We start from the raw sequence: 25,377 nt of genomic DNA on the forward strand, positions 1-25,377 counted from the left end.
GGGCACCCCTCTCTGTACCTGCAGACTGTGCCTCCCACTGCGGCATCGGCACCTTGTGCAGATTGGACTGCCAGTTCTCAAATCAGTGAATCTCTCTGTGTGACCTTGGGCAAGCTACTTAGCGTCTCTGTTTCTCCATCTTTACTACTAAGACCATAATGCCTCTTCCCAGGATTGTTGGATTCAATTAAATAAAACCACTCATGTAATGATCTAGCAGGGCGCCTGGCATACTGTAGTCACTCAGCAGATGTTTGTATCCTCCTATGAAGAGGTATAAATGTTAGGTTCCACCCATCGCCTCCTGCCAAGGAAGAAAAACGGGTTCCTGGCTTTCATTTTAGCGGGGAGGAAAAAGAATATAAAAGCATATATGCTAAGTAAGCAATCATGCAAACTAACAAAAGGCCTTTGGCCTGGGCAATGTGCTGCCGGGTCTGGGCTCAGGACAGGACTCCGTGCCCAAATCCGACCGCCCCCTTCTCCGGGCCCATTGCTCAGCGGGCCACCGCGCTGCTCCGGCTGCCTCTGCACTGTACGGGACCCACTCTCCCAACCTGTTTCGCGGGCTGCGAAGGCCAGCGGGCACCAGGCGACAGCAGGTGTGGCGGTCCCTTTAAGCAGAAAAGCTCGTGTTGCAATTGCAGTCTTGGGGACCGGTCCTTTCCGGGAGGTGGAGCCTGTGCATGATGCCGCGGCCAACCAAAGCGCGGCATTTTCCGCGGGAGATCCGAATTTCGCGGCACGCAGTTTGGCGCTAAAAAAAAAAAAAAAAAAAAAGAAAAAAAAAAAAAAGAGGCACAGAAAGGCCTGGGGACTAGAGAGCCAGGCGCGAAGGAGTCGGTGCAACCGCGCCCCCCCCCCTCTCTCGTCCGATCGCATCTCCTCTCCGCCTAGCCCCCGGCGACCCCAGAGATCCCTCCTGCGAGCCAGCCGGACCCCCAGCGCCGAAGACTTTCGGGGGCGCGGGGCCGTCCGGGTCGCCGCCGCTCTCGGGGCGGGACAGCCCCCGGCCGTGTCGCCGCCGCCGCCGCGGGGCGATCTCCAAGCGAGGATCTCCAAGCGCTGCTCGGCTCGGCCGCGGGCCAGGAGGGGAGGGTCCGGCCTTGCCCCACAGGCGTCCATTGGCGGCTTACCCCGGCCTCCGCGCCATGCCTCTGGCCGAGTGAGCCTCCCCGGGCTTCGGAGCCCGCAGGTGCCCGCGGGCGCGCCAGGCCCGGTTGGGGAGGGGGCGCTGCGCTCGCCATGCTGCGAGGGTCCCGGGCCCTAGCTCCAGCCGCCGGGCCGCCCTCGAAGGGACTGCCCGCGATGAGCCCTACAGAGCTGTGGCCGCCCGGTCTCAGCAGCCCCCAGCTCTGCCCGGCCACCACCACCTACTACACCTCGCTGTACCCGCAGACCGTGCCTCCCACTGCGGCGCCCGGCACCTGCCTCGACGCCACCCCCCACGGACCGGAGGGCCAAGCTGTGCGATGCGTGCCGGCTGGCCGGCTGCCGGTAATGCTGGGGACCTCCCCACCGCCACCCACCGCTTCTCCCTGTGCTTTTGCGGGTGTGGGAAAGGAGGGAGGGGCGCCTGGGACCCAGTTTGAGCAAAGCAGGTCGCGTTGGGGAGGGAAATGAGAGCTTTCGGCTTCCAGAACAACCCATTGCCCTGCATACCTGAGTAGAAGAGCCCTTCATTTTCGGACTTGGGATGAAATAACCTCATCGAGTGGAGTGGAGTGGAATGAGCACTGGATTGGGACTGTGGAGACCCAACCCACCACCCCCAGTGCACTGTGTGACCTTGGGAAAGTCCACGGAGGCAGCACTGCCACCATTCATTCATTGTTGGATCCAGAAACTGGTACTGGGCATCGGGTATTGTTCAGATACAGGGCTTGGCCTAAAGACAGTGTGGACTTAAAAAAAAAAAAAATCAGGGCAAGGGGGGCGGGTTTCGCGTCCAGTCTGGCTTGGACAGACTCCAGATTTCCCATACAGCCAGCTCTTCCCCAGTTATCTGCCCTGGGTCTCCCCCTAGTCCCCGTCTTCCCTCCCAGCCAGCCAGTAGCAGGTGCAAATTGAGGGCAGCTCTTGGGTTTCCTATTCAGATCGTCCCTTTCTCAAGCCCCCAGGGCACTGCCAGGGAGGGCCCAAAGTGTGGCACCCAGTACAGGGTGTGTTTTGTGGGAGTGGAATTCCTGGAGCCCTTGAGAATGGAAACAACCACAGGGTGGAGTGGGAAAAGCCCTGGGGGCTGGGGGGTGGGTGGGGGGCCTGGCTTCTGGCCTGACTGCCACTAATTCAGTGTAGCCTTGAATCAGTCTTGGCACCAGTTTGGGCTTACGTTTCCTTTGCTTGAAAATGCATGTGTATGTGGGGTAGTTGGGCTACCTTATCTCAGGTCATTTCCAGCTCCAGGTCCTGGCTTTTGGACATAGGCTCCAGGGAGGGGAGATGGGGTGCTGTAGGCGTACTTAGCTGTGAGTGGTGAATAAGTTCAGGTACAGAGCTGAACTTGCCCCGCCACTGCCATAGAGGCATCTGGTCAGACCTGTGCCAGGCACAGACCCCCAGCCCTCCCTGGCAGCAGCTACTACTCCCTGCTACTGGAATCATGCTTGGCCCATCCTCAAGGCTTTGAACTTTTCAGAGCCCCTTCCTGCGCATGATTCCTAACTAGGAGGAAGGAGGCAGGGGCGTTATTCCCATTTTGTACGTCAAGCAGCCAGAGATAACTGGGACTGACTATCTATCTTACGTTCAGTGTTACCCTGTGAAGTAGAAGGCATTAGTAGCTCCAGGGAGAAACTGAGGCACGGAGTGGGGATGTGATCTGCTCAAGGTCATGCAGGGGGATGTATGACCAAGGCTGGCGATCACTGGGCCTCTTCTCTGCAGCCGTAGCTTTCCCCAGTGCAGCCTGACCTAGGAGCTGGGAGCCCCCTGGGGAAGGGGCTCTGTGGCGGGTGCCGTCTCCTCTGGCCAGCTGCTTTCAGGCACTCGGGCGGAGTTTCAGTGGCTGAGTTTCAGTAACAGCTGTGGTTTTGAACTGCTTCCCTCCCAGAGGAGCCTGCCTGCATCTGTCTGTAGCTCCCTCCCAGGGGGGCTCTGTGATCACAGCAAGAATGGCTTTCTGTTACTGGACGCCTCTCGTGTGCCAGGCACTGCTTGGCACTCTCCACGTTCATTATCTTGGCCAAGATGCCCGGGACGAGGCATCTCACAGATGAGGAAACTGAGCAGAGACGTGAAGTCACTTGTCCAAGTCACAAGCCAAGAAGTGGGAGAGTCTCCTTGCATCAGACTGCCCTAAAGGGCTGCCGGGCCCAGAGCCCCCTCTCCTGTCAGATGGCCCGTGGCCCCCAGCCTGTGGGCAGGCCTGGCCCCCTGCTTACTCATCTTACCAGGGTGTGGCCTGGAGCCGCTCCAAACCCAGCCCTGGGTGTGGCTGCCTGTTTTGTGGCCGGGTTGCAAAGTGCAGGGTGAGCAAGATTTGTTGAGGAGCTCTGTTTAAAAGGACCTCAGGGGTGGCAACCAAGTTCAATGGCAGAACGAAGGCCTGAGCCCTGGTCTCCTCCCTCCCTGCTTAGGGCTCTTTCCAGCACCCTCTGGGGAAGGCTCGAGATGCTCCTCTGGCACCCCTCCTCCAGGCACATCATGTTGTTGTGTCTCCTTCCCACAGGCATCGGGGAAGAAGGTGGGATTCTGCGCACAGTTCTTCCTTTTAATCTGTGTTTCCCAAATTCCCTCAGAGCCATGAAAGCCAACAGACGTTTTAAGGAACAACCATACAAGGCAGGTCAGATGAGGAAATACTGAGTGGCAGGCTGGGATCTGGGATGCTTGTTCCTGCCCCCCACCCCCACCCCATCTATATTAGAACTTGGGGCTTGGAAGAAGCCCAGTTCCGTTCCCTGTGTGACCTCGGGCAAGTGGGCTCCCCTCCTTCGAGCCCCAGCTTCCTCACCTTGCTGCCCACGGTGGGGTTGCGTCAGGCAGTCCCTGACCCTCTCACTTCTGGGGCTGCCTGAAAAGGAGCTTCGCTTTTGTCCTTTGGGCTTGGCAGGGGGAGCCCGGATCCGAATCAGGCCTTTAGGAAACAACCAAAGGGGCTGCCTAAGAGGGTCCAGGTTAGAACCAGGCGGGTCTTTGCTCTTGGCACATCTCCGTCTCTTGTCAGCTTACCTCTGACCTTCCCCTTACTGGCACCCCTCGTGCTTTAGTGATAGCAGCTTCCTTGGGCTAGAGCCGCACGGCTGCTGGGTCCCCAGCCGAGGGGAAGCAGATTACCCCCATTTTACAGGTGGGGCTCAAGAGGTCAACTGACTTGCTGAGCAAACCCAGCTGAGAAGGGTGGAGGCCTCGATGGGAACCCAGATAGGCCTGACTCCAAGGGCTGTGCTCAGGCCCCTCTTGGCCCTCGTTTTCCTGGGCTTGTCCTCTGCCACCTGTGTTCTGCAGGCTCAGGCCCATCTACATGCGGACTTTCTCTGGGCAGTGCCCCAAGGTGTCAGGGAGATGTCCTTGAATGAGGGACCTTTTGCTGCTTAGGAACACTTGGAGTATAGGAGAAGGGTGAGGGAGAGTAAGAGAAAAGAGGAAACTGGTGTGGGTATATAAAATAATGGGGCAGGTGGGCACAGCCAGGGCCTTGGCTCAAGTTCCAGCAAATTCTGGGGGGATGTGCATGGGACAGAGCAGAGGCAGCCTGGTACATGGCTTTGGAGTCAGACAATGCCGGGTTCAGACTCTGGCTGTGCCTATGTCTGTGTGACCTTGGGAATGTGTCTTACCCTCTCTGAGCCTCCATTTCTCATCTGCCAAGAGAGATTGCCAATACTGATGCTGCAGAACTGATGAGCACGTGATAGGCCCAGTGCAGGCATTCTGTTCAAGGTCCTTCCTTGCTTTTCTCTGCCTTGTAGGTAGTGAGATTCTTCCTCGTGTGTTCTGTGAACTCAGCAGGGCCTGGCTCCTGTTGCTGGGGGAGGTGGATAGGGTTCAGGAGACTCTGGGCTGCCCCACCTCTGCCTTAGGTAGAGCTCAGCTTGGCTTCCCTTCCTCTCCCTGCTCCTGGTATTTCTTCTTGAGGGTCCTGAGATGGACAACCTCAATCAGGATCGACAATGACCTTGGAGCTCACCAGGTCCCACCTGCTTTAGCTGTTATAATGGGGGTTGGAGGTGCTGGAAGACTCAGTGAGGTGATGAATGTTGGGGTTCAGCCCAGGGCATGTGGGAGGTCTCAGTGAATGACCAGGCCTTTTTCTAGAGACCAGATGGGTTACCCTAGAATCTAGGATCTCACCAGCTGAGAGATTAGAAAAAAGAATATTCCAGTGAGACTTCAGGAGGAATGAGCAGGGAAGTGTTTGGATCGTGTCCGGGTCTGGGTAGGGGTGGAAGAGAGTGGCATCATATCCAGGCTCCTCAAACCCAGGAGCAGGTCTCCTAAAATCACTCCAGGAAGACTTCCTGGAGGAGGCTGGAGTGGGGAGGGAAACTGATAGCAGGAAGAGCTGTCACCACCACCCACACCTGTCAGCCCAGCTGTGCTCAGCAGCAGTTAGTCTCAGCCCTGCTAAGCATGACCTCACTGTCGAAGGTTAAAATAGACTTCTCTGTCCCAACCAGCTTAGGGGTGTCTGGGTGGTTGGGGAAGAGGGAGAGGAAGGAAATGGGCTCAGCGGCCCCCAGAAGGGTGTGTCAAGGAAGCGGCCAAACCTGGATTTCAGAGAGGGGACTCTGCATTTTCTGAACACCTCCTGGGCCTGAGCCACAGGGTGGCTCCCTGATTCCTTACAATGATCCCTGAAGGTAGGTGATTTCTGCCTCATTTTACAGAGGAGGAAACTGAGGCTCCTAGATGCAGAGTACTTCCCCAAGTCACACGCATACATGGGGAGTCCGTGAAGGAGCTGGGAGGTTCAAGTCCAGGCTGGCTTATGCCCCAGTGCCCCAGTGCCCTAGCCCTGCCCCTCCCCAGCCCTAACCAGGAGAGAGGCCCCTTCCGGGCCAGTGCCGCTTCGGGGCCTAATTGGGGCCTGGTGGCAGTGGGGTGGAGAAGAGCAGATGGGTCTGTGGTTTGATTTCCCCAGCAGGTGTTTCCCAAGCTTGGCGGGAACAGGCAGGGGGAGCAGGCGGACCTCAGCTGTTTGTCCTTGAGAAGCAGGGGAAGGATTCATTGTCTGCCCCTCTCAGCAAAGAAAGAATGGCAAATGGAGTCTATTCAGGAGGCCCTGGGGCCCTTGAGCTGGAGCCCAAACATGGGGGTGGGGAGTGTTTGCTCTGCTTCCCGAAGTGGGCACCTCCCTGGGGTGTGGCACTGAGCCAGGAAGTCCCCTGGGCCTGGGCGGATGCCCAGCCCCACCCTGATAAGGGCCAGCTGTGGGGCTGTGATGGGCACCAGGGCAGGCTGGGTCAGCTGCATTTGCACTTGGTGAGGCGGGAGGCTCTCCCCAGCCTGGTGTGGTTTAGCTCCTACCCACTCCTTCCTCCCTGCATCATCCTCTGGGCATGGGGGCTGGAGGATGGTGCCCACAGAAGTGACCTTGGGAACCCCGAGCTCTCAGCTAGACTGGCTTCGGTAGTCAGGAGCACAGACCTCAGGACAGGAGTGTCGTGTGCTCTTCAGAAAACAGGATTCCCTGCGGCACTTGGCTGCCTTGGGCTGTGGAGCATGTGGTGTGACTATTGATCTCAGAGTTTGGGTTCGAGCCCCATGCTGGATATAGAGATTACTTAAAAAATAAAATTTTAAGAAAAAACAAAGTAAAGAAAAAAATGGGATTTCTGTCCTGTAAAAGCTTGCTTTTCGAGTCACTGCTGTTTCCTTACCAAGTGCAATGATGTTTCACCAGGACTGGTGGTAAACTGAGGCACAGAAAGTAGCTGCTGGTGACCCCCATGCTTTGGCCCCAACTAGGGGAAAGGCTGAAGGAAGAATGATTCTCAAACTCTGTCTCTCTCTCTCTCCTTTCTCCAAGGCCAAAAGGAAGCTGGACCTGGAGGGGATCGGGAGGCCAGCAGCCCCTGAATTCCGGACCCCCAAGGGGAAGTGCATTAGACTGGACGGCCTCCCCAGCCCCAGAAGTAAGCCTTGCCGATGGGGCATCTGAGGGTGGGCCCAGGATGGGGGATGGGTAAGGGCAGAGGGCAGCAGCCCTGCCCAAACCGTGAGTGATATTGGTAGCACACTTCCCAGTTTACAAAGTAGTTTCCTCTCTGTTCTGTCACGGGACCCTGCGAGGAGGTAGCTCTGTCCCCCTTTCAACAATGAGGTGACTTGAGACTCAGAGCTTGAGTGACTTGCCCAAGGTCCCATTGCTGGTAAGGGGGGTCAGGACTCACACCCAAGCCAGCACGGCTTCTCCCACACCATACGCCCACTCTCGTGACCTGAACGCGACGAGTGTTTTACTTGGGAGCTTACTATTTTTAAAAAAAAATTACATTTTGTTTAGTCAGACCTTTTCTAAAAGAGAGAATCCAGGGTCTTTCTCCCACATGCAGAGGGCTAATGAGTGACTCAAAGGGAAGTGACACTTAGGTTAGTCTAACCCGTGTGGCCTCAGGTTTTTCAGGTCCAGGGGCTGCCCAGGTGGTACCTTCCTAAAGTGAAGCTACAGGGAATCTCTGCCTCTGCCTGCTGGTATTTTCAGTCAATATCCTGGTTCCAGCCGGAGATTTAGAAGCTATGTCAGTGAGGAACAGTGATGGGGGCGGGGGGGAGGTCAGAGACCTAATGAAGAAGGTAGGTGACTGGGTGGGAAACAGAGTCAGGAATTTGGGGGTCTGGGGGCGCCTGGGTGGCTCAATCTGTTAAGTGTCAAGTGTCCAACTTCAGCTCAGGTCATGATCTCATGGTTCATGGGTTCGAGCCCCCTCTTGGCCTCTGTGCTGACAGCTCAGAGCCTGGAGCTGCTTCAGAGTCTGTGTTTCCCTCTCTCTCTCTGCCCCTCTCCCGCTCGCACTCTCTGTCTCTCAAAAAAATTAATAAACATTAAAAAAATTTTTTAATAAAAAAAAGGATCTGGTGGTCTGGACAGGGCTCTGCCCTGACCTGACTAGTCACTCCTCTTATAAGCTTCAGTTGCCTATTCTGTAAAATGAAATACAGATCGGGAATCGCAAGACAGTCTGTCCTCCTTTGATTGGTAGAGGCTGCTGGGGTCATTTTATTGAAACGTACTAAGTGCACTGGTCAATTAGTGATGTCTGTCGGGTGCAAAACCTGACAAAACCAGCCCGTGTGTCAAATGCTGGCCCTCCGTATGTTAGGGGATTTTACAGTCCCCTTCTGGAGGAATCTGAGATTCTCCAAAACTCAGTTTCCAGAACTAGTTTGGCCACTAGCTTGCTATATGACTTGCAAGTCACTTGATTGCAGAAGTCTTCTTGTGGTTTCAGACGCTGCCACTGAGATGTGGCCTTGGGACACCAGCCCCATGAAGAAAGAATCTTTGCTCACAAACCTGCCCCATTCGATATTATAGGGCTGGTTCCTTTCAGATAATCATTGGGCTGCACATGGGGAAAAGAAAAAAAGCAAATCCTTAAAAATGTTCTCGAATCCCAGCCCATTATTCTCTCCCTACCATGATTCTGAATTCCTGACGTAGCTGTCAGGACAGGGGAATGGTTAAGAGGGAAGACTACGGAGCCGGACCGCCCGGATTTAAATCAGCTTTGTGAATTTTTATTTTTTTAATGTTTTATTTATTTCTAGGAGAGAGAGAGAGAGACAGGGTGAGCAGGGGAGGGTCAGAGAGAGAAGGAGTCACAGACTCTGAAACAGGCTCCAGACTCTGAGCTGGCAGTCAGCACAGAGCCCGACGCAGGGCTCGAACCCGCGAACCGCGAGATCATGACCTAAGCGAAAGTCGGACGCTTAACCGACTAAGCCACCCAGGCGCCCCATGCTTTGTGAATTTTTAGCTGACTGAGCTGAGCAAGCCTCTTCACCTGTCTGTTCTTAAGTATTCTCATCCATAAAATGGGATGGTTGTACACCACTCTTAGACGGTGTTGTAAGGATTGGATTTGTTCACATGGAAAGTTGTTTAGAACAGTGAGCAACACGCGGTAACTATTTGGTGGTGGTGGTGGTGGTGGTGGTAGTATGGCTGTCCCCAGCTGGCATGGATAGGTGCTCTGGACTAGGAATTAGGATGCCTGGTTTCCAGCCGTGCCCCTGCCCCTGACTGTGAGACCTTAAACAAGTCACGTGCCCTCTCTAGGCACCAGGTTCCCTGCCCAGACAGTGGCGCCAATGATGCCCTGCATCACAGTGCTTTGTAAACTGGAAAGTGGATGCTCCTGCGTCCATGTGAAGGGTGGTACTTATGGGGTCCAGATCAATGGATGAAGTTCCTCTGAGCAGTGACTGGGCCCCTTTCCTCTTAGCCCCCAAGTCCCCCGGGGAGAAGACTCGGTACGACACATCGCTGGGGCTCCTCACCAAGAAGTTCATTTACCTCTTGAGCGAATCCAAGGACGGCGTGCTGGACCTGAACTGGGCTGCGGAGGTGCTGGCCGTGCAGAAGCGGCGCATCTATGACATCACCAACGTGCTGGAGGGCATTCAGCTCATCCGGAAGAAGGCCAAGAACAACATCCAGTGGGTGTGAGTGCCTGGGCTGGGGCCGGTGGGTGCACGTGTGCGGGTGAAGGTGCGGGGTGCCCAGCATCCAGTGGATGTGTCGGGGCCGGAGCTCGGGACAGCGTCTGATAGGCTTGCTTAGCTGCTGGGAGCAGAGCCAATGTATTTAAGGGGGAGGCGGGAGGGCGGATATATATGCCGGAAATATATTGGGAAAGCATGTTAGGGGCAGGGTGGGAACGACTTCTAGGACGCCTAAAGGCCTGAGAGGACCCAGATCCTCTTGCATTGGGATCCCAAAGATTCCCCTCTTCCAGCTTCGGAAAGTCCCCTGGGGGCTGGGCCGTAGCACCCCACAGTCCTTGCAGCCCTGAAATAGGGCTGCTCCAGGCTCCTTTCCTCCTACAAATTGCAGAGCAGACCTGCAGGCCCTGGCATGACCCTAAGAGAACCCAGGCGAGGCATGTGGGCGAGGCGGGGGCATAGGCGTTGAGAGCCCCCCAAAGTGGGCCAGGCTTGGTTTCTTTTCCCTAGCCCAACCCTCGAACCACAAGTTCCAGTCCTAGCAGCCCTCCGGCAGTGGCAGCGAGGCAGGGCCCCTGATTTGCACAGCCCAGGGGGTACCATTGTAGACGTGTGAGTGGCCTCATCCCGGGGTTTTGCCCCACAGCCCCGGGGTTGGGGCTCCTGGATGTGCACTGACACTGACACCGGGGGGCGGCTCTGTTCCCAGAGGCAGGGGAATGTTTGAAGACCCGAGCCGGCCTGGGAAGCAGCAGCAGCTGGGGCAAGAGCTGAAGGAGCTGACCAGCACCGAGCAGGCCTTGGACCAGCTCATCCAGACCTGCTCTCTGAACTTCAAGCACCTGACCGAGGACAAGGCCAACAAGAGATATCCTGTTTGGTGGGGGGAAGAGGTCAGGGAGCAGGGCCCAGTCGCATGCCCATGTGTGTCCGGGGATAAGGCAGTACCTCCCTGCAAGGGCGAACTCAGCCTCAGGGGCTGGCCTGTCTGTTTCCTCCTTCCTTGGTGGCTTTTCCTCACAAGCCTATCGAAGTTAGTCTCGTTATAAAAGTAAGTCCAGTTCTGTAAATCTGGAAAATGGAGAAAAGAACTAGGTGCCACCTTAATGTAGTCATTGTGTCTCAGTATACACAGGGCATATGTTGTTAAATATCGCATGTGCCTGCTATACGTAACTTTTTTTAAGTGTTTATTTTTGAGAGGGGGAAAGAGAGAGAATCCTAAGCAGGCTCCATACAGCCAGCGAGGAGCCCAATGTGGGGCTCAAACTCATGAATCGCCAGATCATGACCTGAGCTGAGGTCTGACATTTGACTGACTGAACCACCCAGGTGTGCATACATCACATTTTATATCCTGCTTTCTATCACCACAGACCGTTTTTATGCTGTTACAAATCCTTCCTAACTATTTGCTTGATCCATGAAATTGTTGCTATTGGACCATTTTTTGCAAAGCAGCAATCTCATGTGACTTAACCTCATATTCAGACTGATTTGAGAATGCCCTACTCAGACCACATTCTGGTTTGTTGAGAAGGCCTAGAATCAACATTTAGATCGATTTGAGGTTTCTGCTTTTTAAAAAAAATTTTTTTTAATGTTTTACTTATTTTTGAGAGAAAGATAGACAGCGTGAGCAGGGGAGGGTCAGAGAGAGAGGGAGACACAGAATCTGAAACAGGCTCCAGGCTCTGAGCTGTCAGCACAGAGCCTGAAGCGGGGCTCGAACCCACGAACTGTGAGATCATGACCTGAGCCGAAGTCGGACGCTCAACTGACTGAGCCACCCAGGCGCCCTGAGATTTCTACTTTTATCAAGCAGCATCATGATGAATATCTTTGTATAGAGAACATTTTGCTATATTTTTTTACTTAGTTCCCTAGGTTGGGTTCCTAGGACTGAAATGACAAACATGGGCTTTGCTAAGGTTTTTCATACACTTTTCCCAGTTAGGTGGCTCCATCATCTAATTGATTTTTGGAACTGACCTTGTATTTTTGGAAGGCATTGTGAAAAATATAAAGACATAAGACAAGTCTTCCTCCTGTCTGAGAGTTAATGATTTAGTCTGAGATGAAGTCCTTACATAAAAAACTGATATGAGGCAACATTTAAAAAATGATTTATACTCCTGTTTGTTTTCCAAAGGGATACAAGGTAGCTTATGATATTAACAGGTTACGGTTTTGGGTTATTTCTAAGCTGTAGAAGGACTGAGAAGGAGATGTTCAAAGGTTCAGGCTGGGAGGTTTGAATTGTGACCAGCTACTTCTCTTGACTCTCCTGCCCCTACACTGGCCTATGTGACTTACCAGGACATCCGTGCTGTTGGCAGCTTCAAGGAGCAGACAGTGATTGCTGTCAAGGCCCCTCCGCAGACAAGACTGGAAGTGCCTGACAGGAGCGAGGTCAGAGGGGAAGAAGCCTTTGGTGGAAGGCAGCGTTAGGAGGGTCCTGGGCTGCTGTGTAGGCTCTGTCCCTGGTGCTGCCCGGCCTCAAGCCTCCCAGGTCCGCTCTGGCGCCCACTGCAAGATCCGTGGTATCCGAGCTCGAGCAGAAATGGCAGAAGCTGGGAAGGGCAACAGGCATCAGATACTGGCCCAAGAAAATCTCCGTTCCTGGTATCTTTCTGCGTCCCATGGCCCCCGGCATTTCTGGGCACATGCACACATGTGCCCACACACCGCGTTAGCGCTCACAGTAATCCTTTCCTGCTAACCGTGCTTGCCGAGGTTAAAGACCAGAAATTCTTAATACTTGCTTACAAGGTCCTCTGTGCTCTGCCCTCACTGACCTCTCCTGTGCTTCCCTGCTGTGTCTCTGCCTCAGCTACACTGACTTACCTGCAGTTTCCCCACCACGCTAAGCTCATCCCTGGTATGAGACCTTCACACATGCTGTTCCCTGCAGCTGAAATGCTCTTCTCTTCCTCTGCCTGGTTTGCTGCTGTTCATCCTACTGGTCTCAACTCAAACCATCACTTCCTCAAGGAAGCCTTCCCTGATCACCCCCCCCCCCCAGGTTTCATAACTACCCGTGCTTTTCTACCATACTTGACCTCCGTTTGCTGGGATATATTGATGATTCTGTGATTCTGCTTCACCTATTGAAGTGTGAGCTCCATGAAAGCATGTGGTTAACCCCCACCCCACAGCCCAGAGCTGGACACATAATAAACGCTCAAGAAATAATTTGTTTAATGGAAGGACATAAGGTAAAGGGGGCTCCACCCCTGCCTTGGAGGAGCTCAGGACCTAGTGGGAAAAAGACCCAAGCAAGCAGTCATGCTGCCATGTATTGACTTAAGGTGTCCAGAGAAAGGGCAGTTGGAGGAAGAGCCCATAGATGGTCACAGGTTTATTGGGTCCTAAAGAATGAACAGGACTTGTCCTGAGAAATGGGTAGACAGAGGGCACTGCAGGTGCACCAGGTGGAGATCTCAATGCCTGTTGGAATAGCGCGTGTGCAGTCAATCGTGGGAGGGAAGAAGCTGGGGGCGGGGGGAGGCCAAGTATCAGGACTCTTGATTAGTTACAAGTAACCACATCCAAATGGCTTAAGTCAGGGGCGGGGGTAAAGGGTGGAGGGGACTGAGGGGAAGCAAGTGACAGGCCCAGAGGAAGAAGGTCCAGAGGAAGACTTGGGGATTGCAGGCAAGGCCAGATGCAGGAGCTCAAACTATGACTTTCATTTCACCCCATGCTCTCTGTCTTTCTCTGCCATTCTTTGCGCTTCCATTCCCAGGCGGGCTCCCCTCTTCCAGTGGCGAAGCTATTTTCATGATAACCAGCTTGGTGACCCCCATGGGAAGGGAGCTTCTGTTTCCCACAAGTCCGGCTCGAGTCCAGGGCCCGATACTACTGGACTAACTTGAGTCATGCGCTACCCTGAGCCAGTCACCATCACGGTGGCTTTCCCAGCCTGCCCCCCCAGCTCACCCACTGGAGTTGAGAAGAGTGCCAACGCCCCAGAGTACATAACTCGAGAGTGGGAGAGGAGAGGAGTAGTTTCCCAAAGGAAAATCAAGATATTCTCCCTAAAAGAAGGGAACCTGGGGGCCAGACAGGCAGAAAGAGCAGATAGATGCCCACCATAGGTCAGAAGGGTGGGTGTCAGCGCCATGCTCAGGGGTCGGGCTTGTTGCATGGATGGTGGGAGCCATAGGTGTCCATTCATACACCCCACCCCGACCTTTGAGTCTGTGCCCAGCTGCCCAGAGTCCAGAGCCATGACCTGGCTTCTCTTCCTCCAGGAGAACTTGCAGATATACCTGAAGAGCACGCAGGGGCCCATCGAAGTCTACCTGTGCCCAGAGGAGATGCAGGAGCCAGAGAGTCCAACCAAGGAGCCCCTCCCCTCCACCTCCGCCCTCAGCCCCGCCCCCGACTCCACCCATCCCAGCAGCAGCACTGACCCTGGGATGACACAACCCATGGCATCCCCAGGTAGGACCCTTTGTCCAGACAGATGGGAGGTGGGGCCAGCAACCAGCCTTAGCATTTCCTCTTCCATGTCAACGTTTGTTGGGCAGCGAAGAGGGGCACAGTCCTTCTGCCCCACTTGTGTGCTTGCACTTCACAGTGTATAGAGAACGTGCCGTGTGTGTTCTCGTATCAGTGGGGAGGCTGATGGTGCTCTGCGCTGGAGGGGTCCTGGGTCTGAATACCAGCGCTTCCAGTTCCCAGCTGTGTGACCTTGGATGAGTCACTTGACCTCTCTTTGCCTCAATTTCCTCATCTGTAAGTTGGGCATAGTAACTAACAGTATCTACTTAGTAGGTTGTGAGAACTGGAGGAACGAATATAGGCAAAGCACTTAAATGGTGCCTGGCAGTAACGGCTAGCTGTTCTTGTCATTATCACTGCCACTTCTTCTGTGCGCCACACTTCTGTGATGACCACGAACAGCAAAGCCCCTGGCACTCAGTAAGCCCACAGTAAATGGGAACCACAGATTTTTGAAGGATGGCTCAACTAAGATTTTGTAAAATTAATTAATTATCTATTTATTTATTTTGAGAGAGAGACAGTGTGAGCAGGGGAGGGACAGAGGGAGAGAGGGAATCCCAAGCAGGCTCCGTGCTGTCAGCACAGAGCTTGACATGGGGCCCAATCTTACAACCAGGAGGTTGTGACCTGAGCCGAAATCAAGAGTTGGAGGCTTAACTGACTCAGCCACCCAGGCGCCCCTAAGAGTTTTTTTAAGTTTATTTTGTTCATTTTGAGAGAAGGAGCATGAGTGGGAAAGGGGCAGAGAGAGAGTGAGAGAGAATCCCAAGCAGGCTCTGTGCTGTCAACAAGGAGCCTGATTTGGCACTTGATCTCATGAACTGTGAGAACATGACCTGAGCCAAAATCAGGAGTTAGATGCTTAACCAACTGGGCCACCCAGATGCCCCTAAGATTTTTGAAATCAGTTAATTAATTTTATCTTGTATTTATTTTATTAATTTTTCTTTATAACTAAGGTTTTTAATTTTTTATTAAAAGGTTTTAAATGTTTATTTATTTTTGAGAGAGACACACAGAAAGTGTGAGAGAGAGACACACACACAGAGAATGCGAAGCAGCTCCAGGCTCTGAGCGGTCAGCACAGAACCTGATGCGGGGCTCGAACCCACAAACTGCGAGATCCTGACCTGAGCCCAAGTCGGAGGCTTAACCAACTGAGCCACCCAGGCGCCCATAACTAAGAGTTTTTAAACCACAGCTGTGTATCAGATACATCTATTATCATGTTACTCTTCACAGCCATTCTTGAGGTAGGTGTTCTTGTCCCCAGCTTAGAGATAAATAAACCGAGGCAGAGAGATGATGTGACTCCCCATGTCCTCTCCCCATGAGGCTCAGAACAAATCTAGAAAGGGGTTCCTGACCGGAGAGGCTCACCCCTCGCCTGGTGTATAGCTGATAAAAGCTGGCTATACCTGGCCGGAAGTAGCATGAGCTCAGTCATGAGCAAAGAGGCAGGAGAAGTCCCAGGGAAGGAGTCCGGAAGGAGAAATCGGAGCCTGGGCAGGTCCTTCCTCCAGGATGGTTTATGCCCTTTAATGGGATCACACATCAGGTCAGGCTGACAGATCCTTTGAGGTCATGGAGGCCAGTGTTCAACTTTGTTTTCTTAGCAGCAGAATTCCCTTAAGTGTTTAAAGAAACCAGAGCTCAAACTGGTCTGACGGAAGAGGCTTGGTGGGGTGTCCACAGACCAGAAATGAATTCCATTTCTTTCGCTCAAAGGGTCACAGACTGTTGCCTGCAGGCCAAATCTGGCCTGTTTTTAGGCAGAGCATGAACTAAGAATGTTTTTCACATTTCTGAAGAGTTGGGGGAGAGGAAGAAAGTGACTGTGACAGAGATTGTAAGCGTCCCGCAAATCTTAAAATACCTAAAATACAGAAGTTTGCAGGGCCCTGATCTAACTCAGCCCTTCATCTTACATGTGAATAAACTGAAGCTCAGAGAGGGCAAGTGACTTCCCTAAGGTTACACAGCAAGTTGGCAGCGGAGCTTGGACAAGAGCCCAGACCCCCAGCTCTTCTCCGGTGATCTCTCCTGTGTCCTGGTCTAGTCTGGGGATCCGGGCTTCTCCCGGCACCAGCCATCTGTCCCTCTGGGCACCTCCCAGTGCCTATCTCCCACTCCAGACCCATGCCCCACCCTGTTTTCCCTCCTCCTCCGCTCTGCTTTCTCACTCCACTGTCAACATGTGCCCAGCTCTCCTGAGTTAGAACCACTTTCACTTCAGATGTCCCCTGAGACTCGGGTCAGAGGTGGGGGACCCTCCAGCATAAGCAAGGGCGAGGTTTTTACCTCAGTTTTGCAGATCAGCTGCGCTCCCAGAAGGAGTAGGAGCTGACAGAGCAGTTGGTGGCAGGGCCAGCCCAGAAACGACCCATGCCATGCGGTCTCTTAGCGACAGCCTCTGCGGAAGGGAGACGGAGGGCGTTTTCTGGAAGGTATACACGCACGCATGCGCGCACACTCCAGGTTCTGGCCTGAAGCAGAATCATTTTGAGGTCTGAGCAGCAGGGTCCACATCCAAAGAGGAGGCTACTACGGTCCTGGGACCCAGCTTCTGGGATCATGACGGGGAATCTGACTCATTGGGGCCTCAGTTTCCCTCGTCTGTAACGGAAGGGCTTTGGAGGAGAGTGGCCTCTAACATCTCCCGCCTCTGACGTTCTGAGGTAAACCTAAATGGAGCTGCGGCGCGGGGTTGGCACCGAGGGACGCGGACTTGAGTCTGCACCTCACCTGCTGTGACTTGGTGGCTGTAGGCGAGTCACTTTGGCCCCTCGCGGCCACCGTTCTCACGTCTCGAAAACTGGGACCCTTAAAACTCCCTCACGATTCCTGGGTGGCTTACAGAGAGTGACACAGTGTGAATGTGATTTTGGAAAGAGCTGCTGCGCCCCGGGCGCCCACTGTGTGCGGGTTGGAGATACAGAAGCGAGGCCGAGCCCTCAGAGTGGGCGGAGGCCCGGATGTGATCAAGGCCAACCCCTCCTGCGGTGATAACCGTGGGAGAGCAAGGCCCGGCGTGGGCGGCCGCTGTCACGCTGTCCTGCTCCGCAGCCAGCGAGCTGGAGCCTTATTCTTCCTCTCGAGAAAACCGGGGCCGCGGCTGGTGAGGTGGGCGGGTCTGGGGTGCTCCCCACCCCCGCCGCCCCCTCCTCCCCAGCCAGGCCTTTTACTAGAACACCTGCAGGCCTCTGCAGCACGCAAAGAAATATATCATGGCTTTTTCATTCAGACATGTTTAATTGACTTCTTTGAGCCTCAGTTTCCTCATCTGTAGATAGGGGTCACAATATTGCCTCCTTTGGGGCCACGTGAGTGTCCGAGGAGGTGAAACCCACCTCCTCCTGAGAGCAGAGCTTGGCACCATAAGCGCTTGGTAAATGAGGGCAGCACGCAGACAAGTTCTTCCATATTTGCACTTACCAGTGAGTCCTCTCAATGACCCTGTGACGTGGGTATAATCACCCCCATTTTAGAGGTGAGGAAACAGAGGCTCATCTACATTAGGTCACCCACCCATAGATACACAGAGTAAGCGGTTGGTCAGGCAGCTGTATTTTCCAAGGAATGCTTGGTTGGGGTTTAAGGCATGACTCCAACTGAGATTCTGGGCGTCAGGATATATTTGAGGGGGTTTCCTCATCCCTGTGTCGGAAGTCACCTTCTTACATGCATTTGATGTGCTGGAAAATAGCTGGGGCCAGTGTGGCTGGAGAGGCTGAGTGAGTGGAGCGAGGCTGGGACAGAGGGAATAGAAAGGCGGGGAGGGGCCAGATCACGCAGAGCCTTCTTGGCACTGGTTGAACTTGGATTTTATTCCCAGCCATTTAAAAAAAAATTGTTTTTAATGCTTATTTATTTGTTTTCAGAGAAGGAGGGAGGGGCAGAGAGGGAGAGAAAGAAAGAATCCCAAGCAGGCTCTGGGCTACCAGTGCATAGTTTGACGTGAGGCTTGAATTCACAAACCAGGAGATCATGACCTGAGCTGAAATCAAGGGTTGGATGCTTAAGCAACTGAGCCACCAAGGTGTGCCAGTTCCCAGCCATTTAAAAAAATTTTTTTGAAAGTTTATTCATTTTTGAGAGAGAGAGAGAGACGGCGTGAGCAGGGGAGGGACAGAGAGAGAGGGAGACACAGAATCAGAAGCAGGCTCCAGGCTCTGAGCTGACTGTCAGCACAGAGCCCGATGCGGGGCTTGAACCCACTAACCGTGAGATCGTGACCTGAGCTTAAGTTGGACACTTGACCAACTGAGCCCCCCAGGCAACCCCCGCCATTAAGAAAAAATTTTTTAATGTTCATTTATTTTTGAGAGAGAGCCAATGAGAGCCAGGAAGGAGCAGAGAGAGAGAGAGAGATAGACACAGAATCGAAAGCAGGCTCCAGGCTCCGAGCTGTCAGTACAGAGCCCGATGTGGGGCTTGAACTCACGAACTGTGAGATCATGACCTGAGCTGAAGTCAGATGTTTAACCGACAGAGCCCCCCAGGTGCCCCTGCCCCCAGCCACTTTTAAGCTAGAGCACAGACTTCAAGGGTCAAGGCAAGCTGACTGGTAAGGAGGCCCCAGCCGTGGACTGAAGGGAAATGGGCAGCTGACAGAATTCATTCGGTTGTGGAAATGACTGGTCTCACTGCTGGGCTGGGCGCTGGGGAAATGGCGGGATTGCGTGTGATTCTCGGGCCTTTTGGCCCAGGCAGCTGAGTGGGTGGTGGTCCATTCACTTAGGGGGAAAGACCGGGAGTTAGGTTTTGACACGCTAAGTTCTGGGGTAGCAGGAGATGTGCAGCCAGACAGGGGAGTCTGAGGCTGGAGCCCTGGGGCGTTCAGGGCTTAGAAGTTAGGAAGAGGAGGAGGATCCAGAGCAAAGGGGACAGGAGAAGTAGATAAGGAGGTAAGAAGAAAACCAGGATAGTCTAGTGGACTGGAGCCAAGTGAAGAAGGTGTTTCCAGAAGGACGTAGATAACAGCACCAGATTCTGCTCGAAGGTCAAATACGATGAGGCCAAGAACCGACCATTGAGGGGCGCCTGGGTGGCTCAGTCGGTTAAGTGTCCAACTTCAGTTCAGGTCATGATCTCACGGTTCGTGGGTTCAAGCCCCGCATCGGGCTCTGTGCTGACAGCTAGCTCAGATCTGTAGCCTGCTTCAGATTCTGTATCTCCCTCTCTCTCTCCGACCCTCCCCTGCTCACGCTGTGTGTCTCTCTCTCAGAAATAAAATTTAAAAAAAAAAACATTAAAAAAAAAGAACCGACCATTGGTTTAGCAATATGAGGTCACTGGTTCAGTGGCGTGGTGGGGCCAGAGCTCAGGTTGGAGTGGGTGGGAGAGTGAAGAATGGTGGGCAAGTAGAGGATGGGCACAGGAAATTCTTGAGAAATTTGCCGTGAAAAGGAGCGATACACTGGGCTGGGAATTGGAGAGAGTTATGAGGTCGGAAGGATGCTTTTTAAAGATAGGAGTCGTCATCGCTTCTCGGCCTTTTGGCTAAGATCAAGCGCAGTATCTGTTCTTAGCAGTTTAATAAAGCTAGGAGTCATTAGAGTGTGTCTGTGTGATGATGGGAATGATCTGGGAGAGAGAGAAACTGGTGATGCAGGAAACAGAGAATGTGGTTTCAGGGTCCAGGAACTTGATGGTGGGGGAGGGGTAGGGTTTTTTTTTTGTTTTTTTTTAAGATTTTTATTTTTAAGTAATCTCTACACCCAACGTGGGGCTCGAACTTAGAACCCCAAGATCAAGAGTCAAGTGTCGCATGCTCTACCGAGTGAGCTAGCCAGCACCCCGAGGGGATAGGGTTTTGAGAGCAGGAGCTCCCATCTCCTTGGAGAGGAGGGGGAGAGGGCGGGAAAGTGGGGGCCGTGGCCAGAGCTTGACCAGGAAAGGGCATCAGAAGGGCGCACCACCATCCGACCATCCAGAGAATGGGAGGGCTGTTCTTATGCTCCGAGGTCTGAGCAGACTCTTGCGGGCACCAGGTCCCCGTATGACCTTTGTCTGCTTGTCCCCAGGCCCAGCGCTGACTCCCCAGCCGGCCCTGCAGCCGCCACCACTGCCACCGCCACTTGTGCCCCTGGAGGCCACCGACAGCATGCTGGAGCTGCCACACCCCCTCCTGCAGCAGACTGAGGACCAGTTCCTGTCCCCCACCCTGCCATGCAGCTCCCCCCTGATCAGCTTCTCCCCACCCTTGGACCAGGATGACTACCTGTGGGGCCTGGATGGGGGTGAAGGCATCAGTGACCTCTTTGACTCCTACGACCTCGGGGACCTGCTGATTAACTGAGTGGCCCTGCCTGCCCCCGGCAGCCCACCCCCGTCTCTACCTCCTCACAGACTGGCAGGCCCTCCGCCCGCACGGGGATGTGGGATGCAAGGTGCTGCCTTCAGGGTACGGGGCTTTCTTTCCTCCTTTCGTACCCCCCCAGCTGGCTGAAGCTGTCTGGGGGGGGGAGGATGTGGCCCGCGTAGAGGATCTGGGTGAGGAGTGTCTCAGAGATTGGGTCCTCTCCTTCCTAACGGAAGCAGAGCCTGGAAGGTCCATCTGGCCTCTGACCTCTGACCTCTCACGCGAAGAGCCACAGGTGAGGCGACCAGGTCCAGGGAAAGGGCCCTGCACCCCCCCCCCACCTTTTGAGGGGGAATTAGGACCCTGAGTTTATCGAGAAGCACTTAATGCCTTCGTATTTATTTCAGGTTGAGTTTTGTGTGTTTCTTCCCTGGGTGTTTAGCAGGGAGATTTTACCCCGTTTCTAGTGAGGCTTCTCAAGATAGGCCCGGCGCCGCCCACAGTCCAGGGCAGGCCGGGGCCCCAGCCAGCTCCCCAGCTTCCCCACAGCGGCGGGCTGGGTCTCTGGAGGGCCGTCCGGTCTGCTGGAACGCTACTTGCACTTAGGCCTCGTGATTCTAGTCAGTGGTGGCCTGCATCCCCGAGGCACTAGCCTCGGGTTCCTGGTCTCTGTCTCTGAGGCGATGGCAGGGAGTCACCCCAGGGGAGGTGGCCTCCAGGCTCCAGTTATGGACATCGACTTCCTGTGGAGTCCCCTACCTCTCCCTCCCCTTAAACATGACAAACAGCCTTCCAGGGGGTCCGCATGGAAGAGCCCCCCCTCCCCAGGAATGTGGAAGCAGCTATCGACTGGGGGGGGGCACCTTTCCTCTGTTTTTGCCTCTTGCTTGGGACAGGTGCTTTCTTACAGGGAGGACCTGGGAGGGAGTGGTAGCCCCCACCCCATAGAGACAGGGGGGATTAAAATAAGAAAATGCCAGAAAGCACCCCCTCTGGTGGCTGCTGGTATAGTCGTCCCCTTCTGTGGAAGGATTTTTTTGATTATTGAAGGGAGTCATTGTGTAAGGACCTCCTCTCCCCGTGGGCTCTCCTACAGACAGACCCTGCCCTCCTTACCCCCCACCTGCCCAGCCAAGGACAGAGGTGACTGGGACTTGGTGGAGTTTTGCCTCCTTTTGTCATAGGAATGCTGAAGGGCTGACAGAAGGACTCTTCACTGCAGACCAGACCTTGGCAGCTGAGGGGGCGATGGACGTACGTTAGCTCTTCAGGCTCAGGGTCCTGAGAAGGTCTCTTGCCCTCCTCCCCACCCGCCTCCCAGAGGCGTCTGGAGACACCACCCCAAGGTGTCTCTGAAGCCCAGTTGGGTGCAGGGGGTGATGAGCACTCCTCCCCACCCAGCCTGGGGTGGGGCTGCTCTGGGCTGAACCAAGGCTGTGCCCTCTGGAGAGAGGCAGCCAGGGATGGTGGTCTAAGAGGCCGACCACCCACCCTCAGGGAGCTAGGTTTCCTCAGGGGCTCAGCTGGGCAGCACTTTGTTTTTTCTTTTTTTAAGTTTGTAGCATTAAGTTGGTTTTAAATATGAAGTTGGCCTCATGGGATTTCTCTTGAGCTGACCAGAAGCTGGCATTGGATGGAAGTCTGGGAGGTAGACTTGTTTGGACTTGGGGTCTGATGTGAGCTACTGCCCACGTGGGGACAGTCGTGCCTTGTCATTTTCTCCACTTCCCGGGCCCCTAACTGCCCTCTCAGTCAGGAGTGGTCAACAGGTCACAGATGCCTGGTGCGGTGAACAGGGCTAATTTTGTATGCTTTGCAGAAATTCTTTTGATCCCCCGCCTCCCCGGATGCTCCCAGCGGGCTCGTCAGAAGTCTGTTTCGAAGCCCAGTGTGTCCAGGGTCAAGGGCCTACCTCGGCCCTTGGGCAGGGGAAGGGAGCGTTGCATGGAATCTAGTTGGGGGCGTGTGGTGCCAGCCGTGGTGTTGCTGTTCTGAGATCTCTGGGCTGCCATTTAGCCATGTCCCGTCTCTGAAGATAGAGACGTTTGACTTATAGGCCTTTGGCTCTGTCTAGAGTGTTCTAGAATTAAGGCAGAGACAAAAGGGAGAAGAGGCCTTCAGGAACCACCAGGAATGAGTTTAATGGCAAAGTCTGGCTGGAATTCCAGCTCATTCCACAAATGCCCAGCCATAGCACTGGATGGACGGGCTGCCCCTTGGGCCCATGGCTTGTATCCTGAGCAGCTGGCCCTGTCCTGTGCTATCCCCTCCACACCCTGCCTGGCCCCCGGGGGCTGGACCGCCGAGGCCAAGCCTCAGGCTGGGGGCAGGGGGCTTAGGAGGGACACAAGCTCATGCCTGATTCTTGCCAGTGACACTTGAAACTTCTCAAGTTCCTTCAAGTGCTTTAAGAATGAATTTTGGCTGGTATTTCCTTTCAGGGCCATGTAAACTTTAAATCTAGTCACTTTCTTCCCGAGGTACGTTATTTCTGTCAGGATGTTTCCCAGCTCTGCCTGGCAGCCTGCAAGTCACCTGTGTCCCCAGAGGCACCAAAGGCTCGGGGGCTCCAGGGACCTGGGTAGCATTAAGTTGTGCAGTAGAGTTGGAGACCCAAAGAGATTTCTTAAAACCGGGGACGTGCTCCCACGTCCCTTCCCTTTGAAAGTGTTCGTTAGGTCAGTGTGGTGTCCCTTCTCCACAGCGGGGCTCTGGTTGGGCTGGTGTAGCTATGGGGGGTGGTGAAGCTCAGAAAGCTGCTTCTGGGAGGGTTTTGACTTTCCTTTCCCTCCCCGAGTTTTCTCAGCCTCAGTTCTGCACAGCGTGTAGTTTTTAGTAAAAGCGTTTGGGTGCTCGCACATCCGAGCATCGTGTGGCTTCAGTGCATTTGAAGTGAAAGCCTTTTGGGGTTGTTTGTGAGCGGCTTTCTGGTTCTCATCGCTGTGTCCCAGGGTCCCCACCTCATCCCGGGATGCTGTTCTCCCATGAGGACCCTTGGTGACCAGAAGCCCAGGCAGCCCGCTGGCTCCTGGGTGAGTGAAGAAGTCTTGTATACGGCACGTGTGTCTCTAGGGTAACCAGCCCCAGGAGAGCCTGGCCCCGTGCTAGAACTCTGTACGGGTCACTTCCCTCTGGTCTGGTTTTCCCCTGGGTCCTGGCTTGATGAGCACCACGTAAACCTCCTTGTGTTGTGATAATCGGGCATTAAATGGGAACTCTGGACACCTTGATTCTTGTGTTTTCTGAAGGTCATTGCCAAGTGTGGGTGTGGGGACTATCCTGACCACCTGCTGCCTTCTCCCCAGAAGCAGCCTCCCTTTCCCACATTGGCTTACTACCATGCCTGAAATGTCACCACTGAGACACTGAAAAGTGAGCAGCGCCCAGATCTAAAGTGTGAGCATCTCCCCTGCTCTGCTTCCTTCACCTCTCGTGGGATTGATTGCACGCTTCCTTAACCTCCTCATTGCTACCCATTCTTCTCCATCCCATCTTCTGTGTCAGCGGTTCTCAAAATGTGGTCCTCTGGCCGGCAGTACCGGAGAACTTAGGAGAAATGCACATTCTCAGGCTCTGCTGCAGACCTTCTGAAACTCAGGGCGGAACCCAGAATCTGTAACAGAGGGAGCCCTTCAGGTGATTCGAATGCAGCTGAAATTTGAGTACTCATGCCCTCCAGCACCCCAGAGAGTTCCTTCTAAAATGCAGGGTTTTTTTTTAATGTTTATTTTTTTTTTTTGAGAAAGAGAGAAGAGACTAGGGGAAGGGCAGAGAGAGGGAGACAGAGGATGCAAAGCAGGCTCTGTGCTGACAGCAGAGAGCCTGACTCGGAACTTGAACTCACAAACGGTGAGATCATGACCTGAGCCAAAGTCAGAGGCTTAAACGACTGAGCCCCGCAGGCGCCCCTAAAGTACAGTTCTGATTGTGTCACTCCTACTTAATGGATGGCTCCTCTCTGCCTTCAGGGCCCCTTCACTTGGCATGAAAGTACATTTACAACATTACGAGTGGCTTACCCTCCCTTTCCACCTCACTGGCCACTCCACCCCGCCACCCATAGCCACACTGGACTTCTTAGATCCGGAAAACATGTTTTTCCTCTGCTGGGTCCTTATGCATACTGTTCCCTCACACAGCATGCCCTTCCCTCCATTTCAGCTGGGCAGCTGCCTGCCTCTTCCGTAAGACCCAGTTCAAGAGTCTTTTTTATAGAGTTTTCTTAGACACTAACATGTAACCTTTAATGTTTTGTACATAGATGTGGTTATTTATGGGTTATTGAACACCTGCTATGTGCTAGGCTCAGAGGAGACAGAAGTAAATAAGAATAGACCCCATCCCTAGGATGTTCATGAGACACAGATGCATAAAAATATACTTACAAACAGGGGCACCTGGGGTGCTCAGTCGGTTAAGCATCCGACATTGGCTCAGGTCATGATCTCACAGTTTGTGGGTTCGAGCCCCGTGTCAGACTCTGTGCTGACAGCTCAGAGCCTGGAGCCTGCCTCGGATTCTCTCTCTCTCTCTCTCTCTCTCTCCCTGACCCTCCTCTGCTCATGCTGTCTCTATTAATAATAAATAAATGTTTAAAAAAAACTTTAAAAAATATACTTACAAATAATGTGATGGTTGCAGTAATATGCGTTATAGGAGTTAGGAGGGTGGTCATTAGGGAGGGCTTCATGGAGGAGGTGATGCCCAAACTACAACTTAAAGGATAAACAGGAGTAGCCTGGAGTGAGGGCATATGGGAGATGGGGGACCTCTCTTTCAAGCAAGGCAATGAATACCTTCTCTCCTGTCACTCAGGAGACCAAAGTGGGCTTCCTGGAGCACTGCCTATTGCCCCAAGCCTGCCAGTTTGGAGCTCTTGCCCTAGGAAAGCCCACTGAGTCAAAGAAGTTGGCACAAATCCTGAGGGCAGTGGGATAGGCAGACTAGGT

At 53.9% G+C, this 25,377-nt stretch overlaps 1 protein-coding gene and 1 pseudogene across 1 annotated transcript; both read left to right on the forward strand.

Annotated features, from left to right (window-relative positions):
• Positions 1–830: 830 nt before the first annotated feature.
• On the forward strand, positions 831–23,658 carry E2F2 (E2F transcription factor 2). Its single transcript, XM_039233906.1, has 7 exons — positions 831–1,497; positions 6,974–7,079; positions 9,393–9,612; positions 10,322–10,480; positions 11,910–12,024; positions 13,869–14,061; positions 20,151–23,658. Exons 1-7 carry the CDS (start codon positions 1,246–1,248, stop codon positions 20,423–20,425), a joined length of 1,320 nt encoding a protein of 439 aa, XP_039089837.1. The 5' UTR covers positions 831–1,245; the 3' UTR covers positions 20,426–23,658.
• LOC120233277 lies at positions 19,607–19,711 on the forward strand (annotated as a pseudogene).
• Positions 23,659–25,377: the final 1,719 nt, after the last annotated feature.

This window comes from Hyaena hyaena, unplaced genomic scaffold (assembly GCF_003009895.1).
Source record: "Hyaena hyaena isolate Hyena2069 unplaced genomic scaffold, ASM300989v1 scaffold_3, whole genome shotgun sequence".
NCBI lineage: Eukaryota > Metazoa > Chordata > Mammalia > Carnivora > Hyaenidae > Hyaena > Hyaena hyaena.

Bases quoted from the DNA above. Each gene is read 5' to 3' on its own strand.
- E2F2 (XM_039233906.1), top strand. From the start codon at position 1,246: ATGCTGCGAGGGTCCCGGGCCCTAGCTCCAGCCGCCGGGCCGCCCTCG. The intron at 1,498-6,973 runs GTAATGCTGGGG...CCTTTCTCCAAG, and splicing joins TGCCGGCTGGCCGGCTGCCG to GCCAAAAGGAAGCTGGACCT. The intron at 14,062-20,150 runs GTAGGACCCTTT...GCTTGTCCCCAG, and splicing joins ACAACCCATGGCATCCCCAG to GCCCAGCGCTGACTCCCCAG.